The sequence below is a fragment of the Danio rerio genome, chromosome 1, assembly GCF_049306965.1.
Source record: "Danio rerio strain Tuebingen ecotype United States chromosome 1, GRCz12tu, whole genome shotgun sequence".
Taxonomy (NCBI): Eukaryota; Metazoa; Chordata; class Actinopteri; order Cypriniformes; family Danionidae; genus Danio; species Danio rerio.
Window position 1 is genome coordinate 54610848 of NC_133176.1, and position 25100 is coordinate 54635947.

General features: G+C 36.5%; 1 protein-coding gene across 4 annotated transcripts in view; it reads left to right on the plus strand.

The window, feature by feature from the left end:
• Positions 1-25100, plus strand: part of mast1a (microtubule associated serine/threonine kinase 1a) — a 94346-nt gene that overhangs the window by 7022 nt on the left and 62224 nt on the right. For 2 of the 4 annotated variants that reach the window (XM_009294431.5, XM_073954696.1), the window contains exon 2: positions 12196-12227. In XM_009294431.5, the coding sequence (XP_009292706.1) occupies positions 12196-12227 (32 nt within the window). Of the gene's footprint in view, positions 1-12195; positions 12228-23229; positions 23450-25100 lie in introns of those variants that run through there. The other 2 variants (XM_001337092.8, XM_073954695.1) reach the window with 1 other exon arrangement.

The window sequence follows — 25100 nt, forward strand, 5'->3', positions numbered from 1 at the left end:
GAAAAGTTTATTCATTACAGCAAACAAAATGAACCTTTGATGAAATTATATAATTCACTGATGTTTACCAATGTTTAATCCATTGTTAGTAGTAATAGGCCAGATCTGGACCAGAATAAAAGCATACTGTGGCCCACAATAGGGTCAGTTCTGGTTCATTTGGTTGAATTCTGGCTGATATGTGTCCTTGCTTTGGCTTATTTGTGGCCCAGATCTGACAAACAGGAGCGGACCGCCCTAGAGCCATCATTCCATTCAGTATGTGGTCCAAATGTAAGTGTTTAGTGTGGGCCAGATCTGGGCCAGAATAAAAGCATACTGTGGCCCACAATAGGGTCAGTTTTGGTTCATTTGGTTTAATTCTGGCTGATGTGTGATATTGCTATGGCTTAATTGTTGCCCAAATCTGTAAAACAGGAGCGGACCTACGAAGTGCCATCATTTTATGCGGTATTTGGGCCGGATGTAAGTGTCTGGTGTGGGTTGGATTTGAGCCACATGAATTTTGCTAGCTGGGCTCGCTTTAAAGGAGAACTAAATGTTCAAAATAACAATGTTCCCTATACCAATCCTGATTGTAACACAAAACCCTCAGTGTTCAGCATATCTTGCAGCTTTTAGAGCAGAAATGAAAGAAAAGCCTCCCCGCTTTAAACCTAATGAAAACATCATTTCGCCGTCAAATTCAAGATCTACACCCCAGAGACAAATATCCAGGTTTGCAGCACTGCTTTCAGCCAAAAAGCCATCTGGATCCAAGAGACATGAGGATGCAATGGCTTTCAGCCTGCAGAGCATTACGGCTGATTAAATGTAGACCACAAATTAGTGGATGCTTTTAGGGATGCCAGAGCATTTTTAAGCAACTTAAGACTTTTCTTTTAGAAATCACTTCTGAGAAATCCAGAAGTGCACAAGGGGAATGAAAGACCTATTGGGGATTCTGGAAATGCAGTTTAACGATTGGATGCAGCTTTATTGTGTGTGTGTGTGTGTGTGTGTGTGTGTAAAGGTGCATCAAAGCCTGCATGTGAAGCACACACTCAGGATCAGTGTGTTTGTGTGTGTACATACATACAGGATGCACAGATTTCACTCGCAAACACTTTGATTCTTATAAATGCTTACCAAAGCATTCTGAAGGCTTACAGGAAATGCTTACAGAGACATGAACACTCACACACACACACACACACACACACACACACACACACACACACACACACACACACACACACACACACTCACACACACTTGATCAACACACATTCAGGTTCATCCTTTCAGGCTATCAGACCCCTGTGCTAGAACTGAGAAGACCTTCAGGGAGGGTCTGATTTTCTTGGGACAGACACAATCTGCTATGCAAATGCGAAGACGGGGGCGGGGCATGTCAGATACTAGAGAGCACTTGATTGGTCTGAAGATTTTATAAGAAAATGTGAAAAAAATCATTGATCCATTTAGGCCAGGGGTGGGGAACGTCCCGCCTCGTGCCGTATGCAGCCCGCGAGACCATTTGATCCGGCCCCATCTGTCAATTTAAAATCACCTCTCAGGAAGAAAATTTTGAATAAATTTCTGTTGTAGAAAGTGACAGTTGTACACATTTGTTGCTCTGCAAAAGCTCAGTTTCACATGAAAATGATTCAAAGCAGGTGCTGTAATGGTACGTTTGCTGCACGAGATGTGCATCATTCATTGATGTACGTTTGAATCATTCATATTTTTAATGGCGCGATTGAGACCGCATGGCATGCGCGTGTGTGCGCACGCTTAGCGTCGGACACGAGCAGAGCACACACATCTAACACCATCTTAATGTGAGTGCTTTAGTGCTCAAATACATGCACATTTGTGTCAGAGCGTGGTGTTTAGTGATTATTCATATTAACCCTCATTTGTGTAATAAACAAACATGTTGAGAATCAAAAGACATGTGAAAGAGAAGCTATGTCAGAGCCGCACTATTCTTAAAGTGACACAGTGCACATTATTCTGCTGCCGCCTGTTTTGATCATTAATCAAACAACAAAAGGACAAAATCCCTCACTGCTCTTGACTGAAGGACTTTTGTAGCTAAAGTTTTTTCTTACAGTGGAGATGTTTAAAGCGCAGTTTGTTTCCTATTTTTATTCTACTGTATTTATTTCCCTTTCCTAATTTACAAGGTGGAAAATAACTATACAGATGTTATCATAATTATTAGCCCTCCTGAATTATTAGCGACCCTTTCCCCAATTTCTGTTTAATGGAAAGATTTTTAAATATAATAGTTTTGATAACTCATTTATAATATCCGATTTCTTTTATCTTTGCTATGACGACAGTACATAATATTTTACTAGATATTTTTCAAGATACTAATATTCAGCTTAAAGTGACATTCAAAGGCTTAATTTGTGTAATTAGGCAAGTCGTTATGTAACAGTAGTTTTTTCTGCAGAAAATCAAAAATATATATTGCTTAAGGGGGCTAATAGTATTGAGCTATTAAAATAGGTTTCAAAATATTTAAACCTGCTTTTATTCTAGCCAAAATAAAACAAATAAGCCTTTCTCCAGAAGCAAAAATATTATAGGAAATACTGTGAAAAATTCCTCTGTTGAACATCATATCGGAAATTTTTATAAATAAAAAAAAATAAATTCACAGAAAATCGAATAATTTTGACTTCAACTGATAATCATTTTAAATATTTGTGATTATAATTATGACTAAAATAATCATGGTTATGATTTTTCCCATAATCGAGCAGCCCTAACTTTTTTATATTTTTTATATTTTTTATATTCAAAACCAAATTTTGTTTTATTTGGTTTAATCTAGTAAAAAGTATTAGGTTCATGATTTCAATAATGTTTAATAAAAAGTATTTTAATTAATTTTCTAAATTTTACTATTATTATTTTTTTTTCCAGTGTGTTTTTGCTAAAAACTAATAGGCAGGGATGGTTCACTCAAAAAAAAAAAAACATTTACTCATTATTTATTCACCCACAAGTGATTACAAACATGTTTGAGTTTTTTTCTTCTGTTGAACACAAAACTAGATGTTTTGAAAAAGGTTGTACACCTGTAATCAGTGACTTCCACAGTAGGAAAAACAAATATTATGGAATGTCAATGGCTACAACATTTTTCAAAATATCTTCTTTTGTGTTCAATAGAAACTCAAGATGTTTGTGACAAGCAAATTATGACAGAATTTAACATTTCAGCTGCAATATCGCTTTAAATAAGTCAGGACTCGAATAAATGATTCAGTTCAAGTTTTGAATGAATTCATCAGCAGTGTGAACCGATTCACTGAGTTATGAACTACATAATGCTGTAAGTGAGCATAAGCAAATTATTTAAGTGATTTTTCTTACTAAAAAAGTTGACCTCAACCCAAAAAGTGATGCAAATGCTAGCATTTTTATTCAAACAAAGTAACAAATCAATTAGCTTTACATTCTAGCTGCTTAAATCCTGGGTGATTCGGTAAATACTCACTGCTGTGTATTTGTGGAGTAATTTCAGCTTGATGTCTGACTCTCTTTAGCCTCACTGTGATTGACGGCTTCGCTCTGGCAGTGTGGCGACTTGCATTATTACCCTCGTTTCTCTTTTTTCCCGTCCCTCACTTTATCTCCTTCTACAACGAGAGGCTTTCTCTCCTCTGGGCTGCGAGCCAGTCGCTTTCATTAGTCTCAGCTGTAGGCTGAATGTTATTCATCACTGCTCGGGAAGTTTACAGACTTAATGAGCCTATAGCGTTTGTCAATACCATCTTTTGCCATTATGTCAAGTGCATTCTCTGGATATGTTACTTTCTGCATCTTACATTGATTCAGTTTGTGGCCACTCCATTGAAAAAGCCCCGAGAAGGTGGTTGCGTCCCAATTTGGTTACTGAAGTGTGTACTTGATAATCATACCTGCTGTCAACATCGGGATGCAAAAATAAGGGATAACAACAACAACAGCATTCATTCATTTATCAGGGGTCGCCAGAACCGCTTATCCAAGCAAATGTTTTACGCAGCAGATGACCTTTCAGCTGCAACCCATCAGTGGGAAACACCTACAGCATACACAATCATTCACACACACACACTATTGACAATTTAACTCACCTAATTCACCTGTATCACATGTCTTTGGACTTGTGGGGTAAACCGTAGCACCCATAGGAAAGAAATGCCAACTGACCCAGCCGAGGTTCGAACCAACTACATTCTTGCTGTAAGGCAACAGCGCTACCCACTGTCCCACCGCACCGCCCACAACATCAGCAAGAACAAAAAAAAATTATGTTACGTATTGGTAAAACTACACCCATTTGTTATCTTCCATTAAGTTTAGTTTTCACCCCAAACTCCTCTCAGTTTGTTAAGTCCCAAAATGACCCCAAACTCCTAAATCACAGGTGTCAAACTCAGTTCCTGGAGGGCCGCAGCTCTAAACAGCTTAGTTCCAACCCTAATTAAACACACCTGATCAAACTAATTGAGTCCTTCAGGCTTGTTTGAAACCTACAGGTAAGTGTGTTGGAGCAGGGTTGGAACTAAACTGTGCAGGGCTTCGGCCCTCCAGAAATTGAGTTTGACACCCCTGTCCTAAATCATTCATTCAGAGGAGTTTCATTGTAAAATGAAAGACATTAAAATTGATAGAACAACTAGCATTTAATAGAAAACAGTTTAAACTAAAGATTAAACTGTTAAATTGATCAAGAACTGAATATTAAACTGATAAATTAAGCTGTTTAGCCTATTAAAGTAATGACATTATACAGAAATCGAATAAAATCAAGTATAAATTAGTTAATTTATTTTTATTCACCTTAGTCCCTTTATTCATCAGGGGTCGCCACAGCAGAGTGAACTGCCAACTATTCCAACATATGTTTTACCCGGTACTGGGAAACACCCATACACACTCATTCACACTCACACACACACACACTCATACACTATGGCCAATTCAGTTTATTCAGTTCACCTATAGCGCATGTCTTTGGACTGTGGGGGACACCGGAGCACTCTGAGGAAACTCACGCCAACATTGGGAAAACACGAAATTCCAAACTCCACACAGAAATGCCTACTGACCCAGCCGGGACTCGAACCAGCAACCCTCTTGCTCTGATGCGACAGTACTAACCACTGAGCCATCTTGTCACCTTAGTTATATTCATACTTAAATTCAATTAATTCGATGAAATCAAGTGTAAATTCCTAAATATATATTCTGATTAAAGTCACTAGTTATTTAGTGAAGAGCAGCGAATGAGACAATAAGTTTTGTTTAAAATAAAACATGGCATGAATTGACTGAGGCCATCTCCACATGTATGTGAGTTTTCCTTCACTTTGATAAAATAAAATACAAATTCTGTCCACATGAAGACGTAAAAATGCACTGGGATGTATATTAAGGACACATCGAACCAACATGTGGTGATAGAAACCATTTATGCTGGATTTACACCAAATGCAAAAATAAGTATTTAAAGAGTAAATTTGATGGAAGTCAATGGAAATGCGAGAACAAAGGCAAGATACCATCCTGCGGTGTGAACGATGCATAACGTTCAACTTGTTTGTCGCGAATGTTTGGAATCAGCCTCAATCGCGTCTTCCACATTAGGTGTCAAGCAAGTAGTGTTGGCCCATCAGAAAGAAGAAAACAGTGCTTACACTGACACCATGAGGCAAAAACTCTGCTTTTACCCTGCTGAAAAATCCAGCTTAAACCAGCCTAGGCTGGTTGGCTGGTTTTAGCTGGTTGACCAGCCTGGTTTTAGAGGGGTTTTGGCCATTTCCAGGCTGGTTTCCAGCCATTTCCAGCCTGACCAGCTAAGACCAGGCTGGAAAATTACCAGCCAAATCCAGCTACAACCAGCTTGACCAGCCTGGATTAAGCTGGATATAGCTGGTTTTGGCTGGACTCCCAGCTTGGCTAGGCTGGTCAAGCTGGTTTTAGCTGGTCATCTCCCAGCCTGACCAGCTAAGACCAGGCTGGAAATGGCTAAAAACCAGCCTGGAAGTGGCCAAAACCCCTCTAAAACCAGCCTGGTCGACCAGCTAAAACCAGCCAACCAGCCTAGGCTGGTTTAAGCTGGATTTTTCAGCAGGGTAGTTACCACATAGAACCCAGAGATTCAGAAAATCATTACCTTGGCCAAAGTTTTCACTTTAGTCCCCTGATACTGTGTTTTCATGTAGACAAAAAGACAAATGCATAAAAAAAACGTGTGGAAATGCAAAGCAGCATGACTGTAATGAAACAGAAAGGAATGCAGCCATTAATATATCAATAGACGCTAATTATAGACGTTGATTATAGTATGAGCATTCCATAATATGAAATATAAACGTAAAATTAACCATAGTATGATAATATTTTCATAGGTTTCCAGTCAGTGTCCTCAAGCTGAACCTGGTGTGAACTGTGAATAACTCCTCTGGTGTTGACATATTTCTTCTTTGTTCATGCTCGACTGCCATCTCACATTGGATTTTGATAAATGCGTCAGATGTGCACTCGAAATTAAAGTGGGTTGCGGGTATGAAGTAGTGAATGAATAATGAAGGGAATGAAGTCATTCACTCAGAATTCAGACACCAAATGGCTGAAACGCTTCAATGTAGTTCACTTTATAGTGAATAGGGAGTGCTTCCTGACACTTGAGTGGGTTGTTCTAGTGGAAATCTCCTACTGGGAATCATTTCTAGCATTTCTAGCTAATGATATACATTATTGTAACATCATAAAATAGTCTCTTTTTTAAATATCACGAACTCTACACTAATGTTAGCATGATAACACTTTAGCTTAGATACCAATTCTCTCAACTATCTAGTGGCTAGTTACCTGATTATTATTGAAAGTAAGACTCCGTTTCTTTTGAAAAAAAAAAATAGGCTCATTTTACAACTCTCCTAGAATTGTTAATTTTTTTAGTACAGTTAAGTTCTGTCGGTAGCACTTTTAGCTTAGCTTAGCTTAGCATAGCATAGATAATTAAATCAGATCAATAGGATCCGTCTCAAAAAGTCACATGCCAAAAGCATATTAGGCATCAAACAACATCACAATCTCTTTAAGAGTGTCCTCCTGGGTTTCAGTTCATGGCACTAGGTAAACACAGTGGGGGCTTCCCTGCTTGCTTCAGCCTATGTAACCCGGTGAGCGATAAAACAATGCAGTCCTCTGTAGCACGCCCTCGTGTTGTCTGTAATAGTGTTGTTCTGGTACTGGAGTTTTAAAAACATCCATTTCCCGCTAACATTTAAGCGCCGCTGAGGTTTGCACTCATTAAACAGTGGTGAAGTGCGGTAAACTGATGACCTCCACGGCCAATCACAGTCATTTCTGTTAATCACCTGTGAATACTATGGGAAATCAGCGGTGTTGCGTTCAACAGTGCTTAAATGTTAGTGGGAAATTGACGGTTTTTCTAAATTTCAGTTCTTAAATTCAGTATCGTGACAGGTCTAATATAGTAAAAGAATCAGTTCATTAGCTTAAGTTTGATAAATGGCATCTAAAACATGCGTTTGGTAAAGAAAACGTTAGCTAACTAGTGCTATTTCCTTGACTTAGCTGGAAATGAGCTCTGATATCCTTTTTTATTTTCACTTTCCATTCAGACAGACCTTTGGGTCACTCGGAAGTCAGTGAAACTATAAATTTGTTTCACTTTCTCTTCTGATAAGATAAACAGCCAGGTACACAACATTCCTGTGTGACTCAGGCTATACTTGCGGGTTTCTTCCCACCACAGCCACGATTTCGCTTTTGTAATGGCGGCTGCGTGAAATCAGTCTATAGCCTTCACATAGACAAACAGCTCAGTGCTCAGTGACAGACAAGAATGAAGCAGATCTCTCTTACTACAGTGAGAACTTTCACAACGGTTATTTGATATACTTGTTGTGGAGTTAATTTAACAGTGAGCCTCCGTTATAAACTATACTACATTATGTTGTGGCATTCTTAAAAAATAGTTGTAAATAATACACTAATACACTTTAGTATGGTTAAAAGGCATTTTCGTATAAATTACTATTGAATTTTAGTTGAATTACTGGTGCGCGAGCATTTTGAAACAGTACAAATGTATGTTATTATTGCCTTTTCTCTCGCTATACACATTAATAGCACACGAGGGCGTTTAAACCTTTGAATCAAAGTTCGAAGCAGTCACGTGTGTATAGGTGGAAATTAAGCTTCGGAAATTGTTGATCATGTAATTATGGCAAAACAAATCAAGCTCCGGTACTTCTTCACTGCCAGATGTATCTTTTTTTTTTGATACATGCTTCGGAGCCTTGCTGCACAACGTCACATCACTACTAATTATTCTGACTCTATATATTTCCACACCACTAGATGGCACTGTGCTGAAACCGTTTTTCCCAAATCATGGTAATAACCTTAAAATGCGGTCTAAATATGCTAAAACCTTCATGAGAAATAACCCTATGTCCTAATCAGCTGCATGTTCTCCATTTAATTGTTGCAAATGCACACAGACTTCAAAAACACTGATTGAAAACACTCCTTTATCTGTGTGCTAAATTTACCCAGGTGGTTCTATGGCCTGCCATTGACTTCAAGGGAGTAAAAAGTTGACGATTAGCAAGAAATTATTGGTGACTTTCAAAAAAGAGGGAAAAATTTTTGACGGTAGAAGCTGAGAAAGATGCAGAGAAAGATCACCTCGTCAGGAAACGCTCCAGATTTATGATGTTAATAGTTGTGGAAAAACATGTCATTTGTGGTAAAGGGTCCACCGGAGACGCCCTTATTGCTTTTAGTGAGGATCGCTGTCAACCCTTTGTGACCTTTGGCATAAACATCCAAACAGAGCGCGGAAAACGGTGTTGTAATGAATAAATAATTAAGAAGTAGCAGGATCAGCACAGCAGAGTCTCTTTGCAGTTTCCCCCTCACAGTTCCTAGAATAGAGTTCAAAGAGGAGAACGCAACGACATGGAAATGTAAATGAAGCTCCGCTGTAGAGAAAATAACAGCTTGGTTTTCCTGATCTCTCGCTCCCTGCGGAGTGCAGACAGTCGATAAGAGAAAAGCACAAAGAGACGGAAACAACTATTAAGATTTTGTCTAAAAGATAAAGTCTCGGAGTGGAAACTGGGGCTCCATTTTTCAGCATTTTTCAGTTTGTGTAGGGTCAGACATTTCAGAAAACTCTTACACTTTGTGTAAATGCTCGGGCGTTGTAACGCAATGTTGGGTCAAATATGGACAAATCCAAAATATTTGAATTACACTTTAATACCCATTGTTGAGATGCCACAACTCAACAATGACTGATGACTGAGGGAGACTGAGGGAAAGATGACTGAGGGAGAGGAGTTATTTAGTAAGCTAAATTGGCCACAGTGTATGGGTGTTTCTGAAGGGCATCTGCTGCATTAAACATAAGCCGGAATAGTTGGCGATTCATTTCACTGTGGCGACCTCTGAAATAGAGACTAATCATTCATTCATTCATTTTCTTGTCGGCTTAGTCCCTTTATTAATCCGGTGTCACCACAGCGGAATTAACCGCCAACTTATCCAACAAGTTTTTACACAGCGGATGTCCTTCCAGCCGCAACCCATCTCTGGGAAGCATCCACACACACATTCACACACACTCACACACTACGGACAATTTAGCCTACCCAGTTCACCTGTACCACATGTCTTTGGACTGTGGGGGAAACCGAAGCACCCGGAGGAAACCCACGCGAAGGCAGGGAGAACATGCAAACTCAACACAGAAACGCCAACTGAGCCGAGGTTCGAACCAGCGACCCAGCAACCTTCTTGCTGTGAGGCAACAGCACTACCTACTGCGCCACTACCTCGCCCTGAAATAGAGACTAAGTGGAAGGAAAATGAATGAATGAATGAGTATACTGACAGCATTTGCATGTTTATCTCTGAGAGCGTATGAGATCTAACACATAAAACCCAAAAACTCATTTCTCACGGATCGATGGCTGTTTCTGTGCCCTGCGTGATTCAGCAATGTAAAGATGAAGAGTATTCCTGGAGGTTACTGACATTTACTGTGTTAAACAAATTGAAAAGTAACATGCTTATTTGTCTGGCAGCATGTTATAGTTATAGATTACAAATTAAAGTGTCCTCATACTGTAAACACACACACACACACACTCACACGAAGAGAGCCACAGACCATTTGTCCACTTAATCCTCCATTAGTTGCTCAGTGGCGCCAGTCATGCTGGCAGGGAAGCCCTTGTCACACACGATGTCATCAAAGTGAGTCACAGCTGGTGAAGTCATTTCCTCCCGACAGTCTACCATCATATGCACCAGCATGGCCTCATTCCCCCATCTCTCTCTCTCTCTCTCTCTCTCTCTCTCTCTCTCTCTCTCTCTCTCTCTCTCTCTCTCTCTCTCTCTCTCTCTCTCTCWCTCTCTCTCTCTCTCTCTCTCTCTCTCTCTCTCTCTCTCTCTCTCTCTCTCTCTCTCTCCCTCCGGTGACCTTGTTTGTGTAATTGGCCAGTTTAGTGTTTTGGGGATTGTTCTCCCCTAAGTGCTGTCCGAGATCTGAAGAGCATTATGGGTCATAATGAATGTCAGCTGGCACACGATTATTCCAGTTTGGTTTCATCAAGATATTTATGTCCTGAAGCAAAACTGCACTATTGAGCAGTTATTGATGGTATCATTTTACACTGGGTAATACAATCACTCAGACTATCATTTCTCTCTCTCTCTCTCTCTCTCTCTCTCTCTCTCTCTCTCTCTCTCTCTCTCTCTCTTCTTGAGTTGAATGTATATTTGTTAGTTGTGGTATTTAAAATAGTATAAAATAAAGTAGATTAACAAAAATCCCTCTGGCACAAAATAAAATGCCAACTTTTATATTTTATTGTAAGACCATTATACAGTGTGGGAAATAAGTACTGAACACATCATGGTTTTTTCCTGAGAATAGCATTTCTAAAGGAGCTTTTGACATGGAATTGAACCAGATTTCAATAAAAACCAGAACAATTTTAACATAAAAAGAAAACAAGACCAAAAAAATCTGAAATATTATGTGTAATAACAATGGAATGGCACAAGGAAAAAGTACTGAACTACTATAATGTGTTTAATACTTTATATAAAAGGCTTTTGTTGGTGATGGCAGCTTAAAGACGCCTCTCATATGGAGAATGAAGTCACATGCATTGCTCAAGTGTAAGTTTCTCGCAGACTTCAGCAGAGTAAAACAATCTTGATGGGTCTCGTCTATCAAATCTGAGCTTTATTTTGTATTCTCTATTGGATTCAGGTCAGGTGATTAGCTGGGCCATTCCACAGCTTTATTTTCTTTTCCTGAAAGCATTTGAGAGTCTCCTTGATTGTGTTTTAGATCATTTCCTTGCTGAAATGTCCACCCTGGTTTCATCTTCATCACTCTGCTAATGTAGATGTTGGACTGAAGCAGCTAATACTCATTAACACTGATGATAGTTGCTGAAGAACTACTGGGAGTTTTCAGCTGCTATCTGGGCTTTCCATCCCTTTCCACACCTTCCTTTCTTCATGTGTTCAATACTTTTTCCCTTTTGTCATTTCATTTTAATTACACAGAACTTAATTTGTAAACTATTCAGATTTGTTTTTTTTTTTGCATATATGAATTTCTTTGGTTGTTGTTACCAACATCTGATAAAAATTTCAAGTCAGCAGCACCTTTAGAAGTGTTTTCTAAGAAAAATGGTGATGTGTTTAATACTTATTTCCCCCACTGTACATGAACAGGAGGACTAAATTTGGATGACTTGATGGATGAAATCTGATGTTGGCTGACTTGATGAGGAAAGACTGATGAACTTCTATTTCTTACTATAAGAAATAATTATTATATTATTATAGAAGTTCTAAAATTGAATTATTGCGTTAGAATTGGCGACGCAGTGGCGCAGTAGGTAGTGCTATCTCCTCACAGCAAGAAGGTCGTTAGTTCGAGCCTCAGCTGGGTCAGTTGACGTTTCTGTGTGGAGTTTGCATGTTATCAAAGCTAAACAAGTTGGTGGTTCATTCCGCTGTGGGGACCCCGGATTACTAGAGGGACTAAGATGAAAAGAAAATGAATGTGTTAGAATTGTTGTTGTGAGTATGCAAATGTAAAACTCATGTTTGGTTAAAATCTCTTTCTCTCTTTCACAGAAGGATCTTCCATTGCCCAGGAAGAGCAGTGGGTGAGTGCATCAAATCTGCTTTATATGGAAAAGTTGTCTGTGGAATAATTTGATGGTATGGTGAGTAAAAGCTCATTTCCCAAAGACGATAAAAAAAAAAAACAACCTTTGACTTACGTTCATTTTTTAGTTAGCCTGTCAATTTTGGACCTTAATACTGATAAAAGTTGTAAATCTGAGACTGAATTTGCATGTAAACGTGATAATATCACTTGTTAAAGGAGATCTATTATGCAAAAATCACTTTTATAAGGGGTTTAAACAGTTGTGTGGCAGCACTGTGTGAATATAACCGGCATCTTATGGTAAAAATATATTAATTTTTTAAGGGAGAGATCGCCCCTAAGGGGCGGGGCTCTCCCCCCCTCTGATGACACGTACAAAGGGAGAATGTCAATCAAAGTGTTTCTGCAGACTGTTTTTATCAAGTGTGATTATAAATGAATAGAATTAATACATTTTTACTATTAGAAGCTGGTTATATTCACAGACTGCTGCCACACAACTGTGCATGAACCACTTATAAAAGTGATTTTTGCATATTAGGTCCCCTTTAAAATATTGTTCTTATCTGCCATTTGTTTTAAACCTCGTTTAACATGTTAATGATGTGTTGCAAATTCATTTTCGTTAATTTTGAAGTTATATTTAGTTTAGAATACCCTAGTTGTCTTATATACAGTTGAAAACAGAAGTTTACATACGCTCTAGAAAAGGAACATAACCATTTTTAAAATAATGTCTGATAGTAAATCATACTAAACGTTTACTATTTTAGGTCCGTTAGGATTACCTAAATGATTAACATTTGCTAAATGCCAGAATAATGAGAATTTTTATTTTTTGGAGAATTTTGGATTAATTTCTAGACAGTCAATAGTTTACATACATTTCCTTGGTATTTTTTTTTTTCTGCTTTGCTTTTAAACTGTATAACTTTGAGCAAATGTTTTGGGTATCCTTCCACAAGCTTCTCACAATAGTTTGAAGGAATTTTGGCCCATTCCTACTGACAGAATTGGCGTAACTGAGTCAGATTTGTTGGCTGTCTTGCTCACACAAGCTTTTTCAACTCTGCCCACAAATGTTCTATAGGCTTGACTCCAGGGCTTTGTGATGGCCATTTCAAAACATTCCCTCTGTTGTCCTTAAAGCACATTTGAACTAATGTGGCAGTATGATAGGGTGATGGTCTGTTTGGAAGACCCATTTGTGGCCAAGTTGTAATTTCCTGGCTGATGTCTTGAGATATTGCTTCAGTATTTCTACATAATAGGGATGTAACGGTATTGTAAATGCCGTCATACCGCAATATTAATTTTTTTCGATATTACCGTAGTCGCATGACTCGGTAAAACTATAGGTCTTCTGAGAAAATTTGCTCAGGCGAATGAAGCGAACGGGAGGTAGCGGAAACTACAATTCCCATCAGCCCTTGCGGTCTGTTGTCGCTACAGATACAGTAATGCGGAAATGGAGTGTGCTGCTAGAAGCGGGCATCAAAAAGAGCTGGAAATGATCGAACCTGAAGCGGGTGTTGTCGCCGCACGCGTACTGAATAGCCGTGTTGTCGCGCGCGTTCTGATCAGCTGTGTTGTCGCGCGCGTTCTGATCAGCTGTGTTGTCACGCGCGTACTGAATAGCGGTGTTGTTGCGCGCGTTCTGATCAGCTGTGTTGTCGCGCGCGTACTGTAAAGCGGGGAGGGGGGGTTGAGCGCGCATACTCAAGAGCGGTGTTGTCGCGCTCCTACTGAAGGGCGGGACGGAGGGTGTGACACAGCACACTGTTCAGATTGATACAGACATGAGATCTCTATCTCACTCATGGTTTGTCCTCTCAAGTGGGGGAAAGACAATGCACAACGTTACCCACTGCTGTCAACCTGGGCCAAGTCATATCTCTCTTGTCCCAGAAACCTCAGTCCCAAATGAGAGGGTTTTTTCTGTTGCAGGGGACATTGTAAACGCCCAGAGATACCAGCTTTTACCAGATTATATTTATATGATAATTTTCCTTAAAACCCATCTCTGTCTAAGTGAGTGAGTGATTAAATGTTGAATGTGAGTTTTCAACAATACTAAATTGAAACTTTATTTTTTTACATGGTTTAATAATTTTTTGTTATTAAAATTTAAGTTCCTGTTTAAAGCTTACAGATAGATGGCTAATTTGTATGTCATTGACACTTTTGGCACTTTTTTGGAGTATTTTCATAAGTTTAGTTTTTTCCTGTAAATGATTCAATAAATACCGTACCGTGACATTCATACCGAGGTATTACCGTACCGTGAAATTCTGATACCGTTACATCCCTACTACATAATGTTCTTTCTTCATGATGCCAACTATGCTGTGAAGTGGACCAGTCCCTCCTGCAGCAAAACAGCCCCACAACATGATGCTGTCGCCCCATAAATCTGGCTTGTTGATTTTCCCATGTTGTCACACAAGGAAACAGTGTGTTTGAGGATTTCCTTAAATGCTATTCTACAGTTGTGCCTCCAATCTACTCAAATGTTGTCAATTAGCCAATCAGAAACTTCCAAAACCTTGACACCATCATCTGAGCTTTTTCAGAGGCATAATAATCTTATTGTATGTAGACTTGACTTTCTAAAGAAGTTATAGCAATTTCTCAAAAACTCAAAAATCTGTTTCATTATTCTGCTATTAAGCATAACAGAAAAAAATCTGATCATTCTAACTTACCTAAAAGAGAAAAAGTTTAGTCACATTAACATCTGACCTTTTTTAAAAATGGTAAGTGCCTTTTTATACAGTGTATGTAAACTTCTGGTTTCAACTATAATAGCATTTCACAGTTAATTGTCAGTTTAATTAGGCTAATAATATGCGCAAAAAGTGTACCATATTTATCTAAATAAATAAAATGTTCTGGTTTAGTTTAGCGTTGCTGTCCGATGTAAAATCCAATCCTGAAATGAAGCAGAACCAGTTGTTGTGAATGAGGAGCTGGCCATGGTGCTGAACTCATCTCCCAGTGTGTGTTTATGCAGGCTCGTTTATTGCCTATATATAGTGGCAAAACACCTCCGTTTCACACATTTAGTGTGAGAGACTGTGCGAGTGTGTGTGGGCTTCATTATCTCCTGTGTGAGTTTGATTGTGTATCAAATGTTCTTGTTGTGATTAATTGCGATTTAAAGCTTTATCAGTATATAAGGTATATCCCAGTGGTTAGCGCTGTCACCTCACAGCAAGAAGGTCACTGGTTCGAGTCCAGCCTGGGGCAGTTGGCATTTCTGTGTGGAGTTTGCATGTTCTCCCAGTGTTGGCGTGGGTTTCCTCCGGGTGCTCCGGTTTCCACCACAGTTCAAACACATGCGCTAATAGTCATTTGAATAAACTAAAATTGTGCGTTGTGTATAAGTGTTTTCTAGTTCTGGGTTGCAGCTGGAAGGGCATCCGCTGCGTAAAACATAAGCTGGAATAGTTGTCGGTTCATTCCGCTGTGGCGACTCCTGATAAATAAGGGACTAAGCCAAAGAAAAATTAATAAATGAATGAATGGTATAAATACAATATAGAGCTAAACTGCATAATATATTGCTTTAACAGGTATAATAACAAAAACAGCAAAAACGCTTCATTGTATGCATATGTTCAGGGCAAACAGATATTTTAAAAAATGAAATTGCTAAGTAGGCAACAATTTACAATAAAGTCTTATTATTATGGCTTTAGACTGTCAGAGAAAAACAGTCATATACAACAAGGGTCTCCTGAGGGTGAGTAAATTATGGGGTAATTTTCATTTTTGAGTGAACTATTCCTTTGACAACAGACCTATAAAAATAGTCAGCTAAAAAGCCTCTCTGCAGAATAGCACACATAAATACAGCTCCTCTGATGTGTGTGTGTGAATATAACAATCTTGTTACACTGTAAAAAAATACCGGGTTTTAAATAATTCCTTCCTGTTGTCCCAAAATTTTCAAGATAGGCTCATTCTGAAAGCGTAGCCCTATATACATTTCTGGAGAACACAAATTATGTATCCAAAAGTACGTATGGCTGTAATTCATCTTTAAAACGAATGCTACAGGGCAGTATGAAGCCGTTCCTTGTCGCGCTTACCAGCTGACCACTTACCTCCACTTGGACTGCTTTCCCGCTGTTAGCAGTTTGTCCAGTAGCTGTCACATTCAGTGGGTGGGGAAAAAGAGCGAGGACTCAAGTAGAGTAAAAAATCGGTAGTTATTCATAATTTAAATAAAATAAAAAGCAAAACAAACTACCCCGACGGGGAAAACATTAACAAAACAAATAAAGAAACAAAACAAACTAGACTGGGCAGGCTGACAGGGATCAGGACTGGAACACACAACAGGACAAGGCAACATACGATGACGAACTGGCACAGGACACCAGACATGAGGAGAATATGAACAGAAATAATTAACAAACAAACAGGTGAATATGTTTGACGAAAGCAGGTGCTAATAGCACTCGCGATAGAAATTTGAGATCTCAAAAAGCGTACATAGCGCCCTCTGCTGGATTCGCGAAAACGAAAACTGCAAAAATTGTACCTCCTAAGACGTATTTGCCGCTCTCCAGAAGTGTATATAGGGGTACTTATCCATAATGAGCCTGGGTTGTATTTGTTAGATTGTAGGAGTGTGAAGAGATGTAGAAGGGTTTTTGTAGTTTCTTCTGGCAGCTATTAAGAAATAGATCTCTTATGCTCCGAGCAGGTCACGCTGTTTAATTGGGCTGATATAGTAGATTAATCAGCAGACGATCAATATGACATTTCCAGGACTGCTGAACCGCGTTGGCTGTAATCAGGATACAGTCTCACCACTGTCTGAAGCGACGTGACTTTCAGGATGTCTTACATCCGCAAAACCACACAGTCACTCTGGCACTGTTTTGTTTGGACACTGTAAAAAACATGGCAGGATTGCACACAATTCATTCATGTCATCCTAACACAAATTCATTAATTGAAGAAGATTGAGTATAAAACACTTAAGTTTCCCCCTAAAGGATTTGCTGAATTGTTTTATTTCAGCTCATTTTAAATACATATTTGGAACAAGCAGCAAAAATATTTTCGAGTGTGCTTTACATATGAATTTTAACCAGGTTTAAGGTGTATATTTTAAGTGAATTGTCATATTTAGTTTAAAGGTACGGATGATTCAGCCTTTGAAGGAATCACTGTGTTTGTGTTTTTGTGCAGAATTTGTATGTATTCAAATTAATATTTCTTTTTCATATTAAAATATGTTGGTGTTTAATTTTTAAAATGTAATTTGTTATACAATATAACATAATATTATATAATATGATATGATAAAATCTAATTAGAGATTAATTGCAATTAATCACATCCAAAATATAGGTTTGTATTTACATAATGTGTCTGGACTCACTGTGTGTAAATATTGTGTAAATATAAATAAAAAGAAAACAAATACAAAATCAAAATATTTATAATATAATATAATATATAGCAACAAGGAATTTGTGACTTTAATCTACTGATTAAATAATGTTTTAATACTAATATTACTGATATTTGCAATATATAAACCTATAAACAATAGGTTTACAATATTTAAGTAATTTAATAAAAAAGGACATTTACTGTATAAATATAATAAGTAAATACGATTAAAAAAAGCCTTTATTTAGCTATATATATATATATATATATATATATATATATATATATATATATATATATATATATATATATATATATATATAATTCTTATGCTATTACGATATTTTTTCGGTGTGAATTTTGGTGAATTTTTATTTTAGTTTGTGTATTTTTAGATTATTATGAATTTGTTTCATATTCAGGCTTGTTACAGATAATTCATCCACTATCATCTATTACTCTGTTTTAGTTAATTAATTTAAATCTGTCTTTAAAAAATATTCGTACACCTTTAGCCTTTCTAATAATAATATAAACAAAAAACATTTTGTATGTGTAATTGTATGTGAAATGATACAAATATTTAAAAAAATAGTTTGTTAGATGTAGCTCTTTTAAAAAAAAACTTTTCAGTTAAAAAAATTATTGATTTTATGTAATAAATGTGTAACATCGACCAAAAATTATATCTTAAAAACTGTTACTTTTCAGAGTGTGTTTAGGTTCTGATATCTTGGCTGGTATATGTCTGTCATAAATCATTAAATAATACACTAATATGATCATACGCAGACAATAGTAATTCACTGAATCATTCAAATTCAAGTGATTCATTCTAAAACGCTGATTCATTCAGAATGCGGCAAGTCTTTAAAAACAGGTCACTGAATCACCGACTCAAATGATTCATTCAAAAAACTGATTCAGTTCAGAACCAATTAGAAACTATTTTCAGTGGCACAACAGAACAACAGACATATAGGTTTGAAGAATAATGTTTTAATTAATTAAATAACTATCATTTATTACTACTTTTGTTCTTTGAAGAAATATCCAGGCCTGTTTTTGTTACACTGTAAAAAAAGCCACAATTTTACGGTTTATTTTTCGGCAGCTGGGGTTCTGGGAAAAAAAACGTAAAATAACGGCAGTTCAGTTACAGAAATTTACCGTAAAATAACGGACATCAAATTACAGAAAATTCCTTAAATTTACATTTCTGCTTAATTTCTGTAATTCAACCTCTGTTATTTTCAACCCAGGCTCATTCTGGAAATGTAGCCCCACGGATGTTTCTGTATACTGCCAATTACGTCCCGGGAGGAACGTATTTGTGCAGTTTTTGTTTAAGCTAATATGCGAGAGGGCGCTGTTCGCATTTTTTTCGCATCTCGAACGCCTCTAGCGAGCGCGCCAACGCTGTTCTCTGTTCGAGCGACCATCTGTCCGACTGACCCACTGGCTGAATGACTGAACGATTGACTGGGCAGCACAATGGCTAATTGGCCGACCCTGCCACCCTCCTCCTCCTCCTTCTCCCCTAAACCCAAGCAACGATTTACGAAAGAGAAAAAGAAAAGCCCTCGTCCGATTTTGACCGCGTTTTCGGATTTCACTGCATTCTCGCCCCGTTACGAACTTGTTCACTTTATTTTTTTGATTCTGTTTTTTGTCTTACCTAATTTCTGGAACCGCTCTTCCCTCGGACTTGAATCCGGTCGTCGAATGTGCCGGCTCCTCCTCTCCGGGCCTCCGCTCCGCCGACGTAACATGACGAGCTAACCAGACAAACTGGTTGCGGCGGGGAAGCCCTTCACATGGAGGAGGTGAGCCGTCAGCCCAGCCCAAGAAGCGCAAAGGCGTGCGGCGTCACACGGCCCCGCAGCGTTCGCTTAAAAAAATAAAATGCGGCCATACGTACCTCCTGCCACGTAAATCGCGGTCTCCAGAAACGCCCGCAGGCCTACGTTTTCAGAATGAGCTTGGATTGGTTATTTTACTGTAAATTTCTGTAATTTAACGACCGTTACTTTACGGGGGGGTTTTCGCAACCCCAGCTCCTGGATATTTTTTACAGTGTATTTAATTTAAATCTGTCTTTAAAAAATATTCAGACATCTTTAACCTTTCTAATATTAAAAGAAAACAAAAAAAACACACATTGTATGTGTAAACATTATGCATTATAAACAGACTATCCATTAAAGTACTAATATTTCAAATAGCTTTTAATATCTGTGAAAAATAAACTGCTTTGCACATGTGTGTGTACAAATATGCATATTTTAAGGCTCTTTTGTCTAGTCTTATTAGTGACATTTCCATTGTGAGACTGTACAGGTCACACACACACACACACACACCCTCCTTCCATTATTCCACGTCATATTTTCCCTTTTATGAATTTGACCCAGTAACTCCTAAAAGCTCATCTACGCCTCTCTTTCTTTCTCTCTCATCTATATTTCATCTCTCTTTCCACCATCTAGATCATTTATTATTGAAATGAGCAGCTTTTAATGTCTGTCTGGGCCTCTACGCAGCTGAGCCCTTGTCTCTGTATGTGTGTGTGTGTGTCCTGGCAAACCTGGCTGACTGTGACGTGACGTGATTTGAAGGTTCAGACTGGGTTTATTGTGGTGAAGCTTTCTGGGACACATAGATGATGATGTCAGTTCTTGTAGAGAGGCAGGTGGGCGGGGCTTTGTAGCTGCATCACTGTTAACTCTACCAATCAGATTGCCAGAATCTAAGCATAAGCTCCCAAAAGCTTGTGGTGTGATTTGCACAAATGAGCTCGGCTAATAGAACAGTTTCATTCCGATTGAAACCTGTTGTAAAAAGAGAGATTGAATTAATTGATTGTTAACTTTCATGCATTAAATCAGTTTTTGAAATATTATATTATATTATATTATATTATATTATATTATATTATATTATATTATATTATATTATATTATATTATATTGCTTGTTATGTTGCAAAAATATGTAATTAAATATTATTATTTAATTTAATTTAATTAGATTTGTAAGTTAAATTAATGTTATGTAATTTTTATTAATTTAATACATTTTTTATTTTATTTTATTTTATTTGTTATTTAATTTAATTTAAACAGTAAAATACGACAATAAACTCGACCATCTTTAAGGTTTAATTAATTAATTTTATTTTATTTTAATTAGATTTTAAATTTAATTTAAATTTTAATTTATTTAATTTGGCTTAATTTAATTTAATTTTAATTTAATTTAAATTTTATTTTATATAATATTATTTAATTTAATTACATTTTATTGTATTTTATTTTTTTATTGAATTGAATTGAATTTAATTTAACTTAAACAATAACATATGACAATAAAATACGACAATAAACTCAACCATATTTTAAGAACATTATATTATATTATATTATATTATATTATATTATATTATATTATATTATATTATAATGTATTATAATGTATTATATTTTATTATATTATATTATATTAGTTGCTATGTTGCAGAAATATGTAATGAAATATTATATATTTTATCATTTTTAATTTAATTTATTTTTTTTATTAATTTAATTTAATTTAATTCAATTCAATTCAATTCAATTCAATTTAATTTAATTTAATTTAATTTAATTTAATTTAATTTAATTTAATTTAATTTAATTTAATTTAATTTAATTTAATTTAATTTAATTTAATTTAATTTATAAAATATGACAATAAAATACGACAGTAAACTCAACCATCTTTTAAAAAAGCCCAAATAACTTGTGGTGTATTTCATGAACAAGCTCAACATAATCCTTTCCGCTCTTTCGGTTCATCCCTCCCGTGTGCCATTCAGATTTCCATTAGTACCAACACCTTTCTGAGCCCTGATAGGCTTTTAATGGCCACACACACATGCTGACAGCCTTCCCATGATTCCTCTCTCTCTCTCCCTCACTCTCCCTCTCTCTCCCTCTCTCTCTCTTTCTCTCTCTCTCCCAATTTAATTTTTTCACTTTGCTTCACTTTATTGGCATGACATACATAGGTTTCACACAATCAAGTGACGTTTTTATGAACATCGTTGTATGAGCACAATCACAAATGTGATTTCATACAACAGTTCAACCAGTATAAGCTTCATATTGAGTGAGTTACATTTTCGACACTACCTATATTGTCTTTTGCTCTGTTGTGCCGCTGAAAATGTTTCATATTTGCTCTGGACTGAATCAGTTTTTTTGAATGAATCATTTGAGTCGGTGATTCAGCGACCTGTTTCTAAAGATTTGCTGCATTCTGAATGAATCAGCCATTTAGAACGAACCACTTAAATGAATGAGTGTATAAAACAATCCACATTTGATTTAACATGAATTAATAATAATTATAAATATTAATAATAAACGGTATATAAAACAATCAACACTTTAGTAGCCGAGGCTCGAACTAGTGACTTTCTTGCTGTGGAGCGACAGCACTATGTACTGCTTCACCCCATTGCCCATTATAATTATAATTATGATTTCTTAATAATCATAAATATTAATAATAAACAGTATATTAAAAAATCCACATTTTATAATTAATTAATTAATTAATAATAAACATTATATAAAACAAGCAATATTTTATTTAGGGTGAAACAACAATATTAATAATAATAATAATAATAATAAAATAATAATAATAATAAATGTTAATAATAAACAGTATATAAAACAATCAACATTTTATTTAGGATCAAATAATAATAATTATAATAATAATAAAAGTTAATAATAAACAGTATATAAAACAAGCAATATTTTATTTAGGGTGAAACAACAATATTAATAATAATAATAATAATAATAATAAATGTTAATAATAAACAGTATATAAAACAATCAACATTTTATTTAGGATCAAATAATAATAATTATAATAATAATAAATGTTAATAATAAACAGTATATAAAACAAGCAATATTTTATTTAGGGTGAAACAACAATATTAATAATAATAATAATAATAATTATAATAATAATAATAAACAGTATATGAAACAATCCACATTTCATTTAGGATAAATTAATAATAATAAAAATAATAATAATAAACGTTAATAATAAACAGTATATAAAACAATCAACATGTTATTTAGGATCAAACAATAATAATAATAAATGTTAATAATAAACAGTATATAAAACAATCAGCATTTTATCTAGGATAAAACAATAATAATAATAAATAATAATAAAAAAAAAATTAAAAAAAATAATAATAAAAATAAACAGTATATAAAGTAATCAACACTTTAGAATAAAACAACAATAGTAAAAATAATTAATAATAATAATAATAAACATAAAGAAATCTAAATTTTATTTAGGTTGAAACAATAAATAAATAAATAAATAAATAAATAAATAAATAAACAGTATATAAAGCAATCAACACTTTAGGGTTCATTTATAATAATTTAGAATTCATTGTGCATTCATGTGTGCACGCATGTATGTGTGTGCGTGTGTGTAAGTCTCTCTCTCTCCCTCTCTCTCTCCCTCGCTCTCAGTCCCTCAGTCTCTCTCAGTATTTCTGCATCAGTCAGACGAAGCGGAGGACAGACGATGGATGTGTGTGTGTCTGCGTGTGTGTCATGGCGAGATCGTCTGCGTTCTGTGACTCTGCTTTAAGTGTGTGTTGACACTCTCAGCAGCCGCTGTCACTCTCATTTCCACGCACGCGACTGTGTGTGTGTGTGTGTGTTTGTGTTTGTGTTTCTCCTGGCTGCAGCAACATGTTCCGCCGAACCAAAAGGTAATTATTTTGTGCCTTGCTATAATGACTCATCAAGTGTGTGTGTGTGTGTGTGTGTGTGTGTGCGTTTCTGTTGCTCTGATGGTGTGTTTTGGGTGGTGATGGTGATGGTGATGATGCGTTGTGACTGTTTACACTGATGTCATCCTCTCTCTGAGGCTTCATGGAGGGACGACAGCTTGTGTTTTGCGAGTGTGTTTTCATGTGTGAACTCTTGGCTTTCTGGACTGATGGATCGGACAGGGTGATGATGCCACAAATGTGTGTTTCCTTTGCGTTTATTATTGTTTTGTGTTGAGATTATTAGGATTGGCTGATTCAAATGACAAGATTTAAAATATTTTTTCATTCAATGGTGGATGAATTAATAACATTTAAAGGGCACCTATTTTACCCCCTTTTTCAAGATGTAAGATGAGTCTTATGTGTCTCCAGAATGTGTCTGAAAAGTTTCAGCTCAAAGCACCCATCAGATTATTTATTAGACCTTTCAGAATATTGAAATGTACTACTCTGAACCCAGTGTAGCTGTTTTTGTTGCCTGTGCTTTTAATTCTAGTTCTCCCTGTCCACCGTTCCCATGTGCTTGTAAGTGTGTCTCAGACTCCATCAGATAAGCAGCACAGTGACAGACATGAAAGAAGCAGATCTCATGTAACGTTTGTGAGAAATACTTCAGTAAGAACTTTCCCAGGGGAGGGATTTTGTTTCAAAGATAATATGCTAAACAGTTAGCATTGTCGCAGATCACCTACTGTACCTTTATTTCAAGCCTTTCTGCAATGATGAGTCACACACAATTTCTTTACACACACACACAGTGCTCGTGTTTAACTTTGCACTGTTTTGCACGGCAAATATGCCAGGATACACTTTAATATCCACTGTCGTGTGGATATTATGTTAATGTACAAAATAAACCTGATATAACATCCACAAACTGGGATCAAAGCATCTTCTTTTATAATTGTACTGACACGAGGCTGTGATAAGTAAAGCTGAAGTAAACTCATTACAAACATGCACAGTTTTAAAAACGTTTTAAAACGCATTCTTGATCACATTTGATGATGATTGATGATCACAGAGAGGTGAACAGATCTTTTAATCCCAGTTGCTTTGCGCACGTCCTGTCTTTTTGATATGATTGGACACGTTACTAATGAGATATGTTAATACGCGGCTGTCAATCAATTTGGTGGGCGGGGAAAACTCACTCTTTCATCACTTTGCAGTTGGCATCAAAATGGGAGGGGTTTGGATCCTATTTTAATGTCAGTAAATTTAGTAAAAAAAGAGACTTATTGGCTGCGTCCGAAACCGCATACTTCCATACTATATACAGTATGTTAAAATCAGTATGTGAGCCTAGTAATATGTCCGAATTCATAGAATTCGAAAATCAGTATGCGAGAAGTACCCGGATGACTTACTACTTCCGGCGAGATTCTGGAGTGCGCATCCCATGCATGCTGTGCTATCGCTTGATGCCCCGCGAGCGAATTCATGAAGCGACGCAACTGATTCGAACAACAAATGATTTTGAAAGACATCACCTACTGCACCTTCAAGGTCATTTTGAAAATGTCCTACTGCGAATATATCATACAGCTTTAAAGGAGTGGTCCACAGTGTGTTTTTAAGGCTTGGT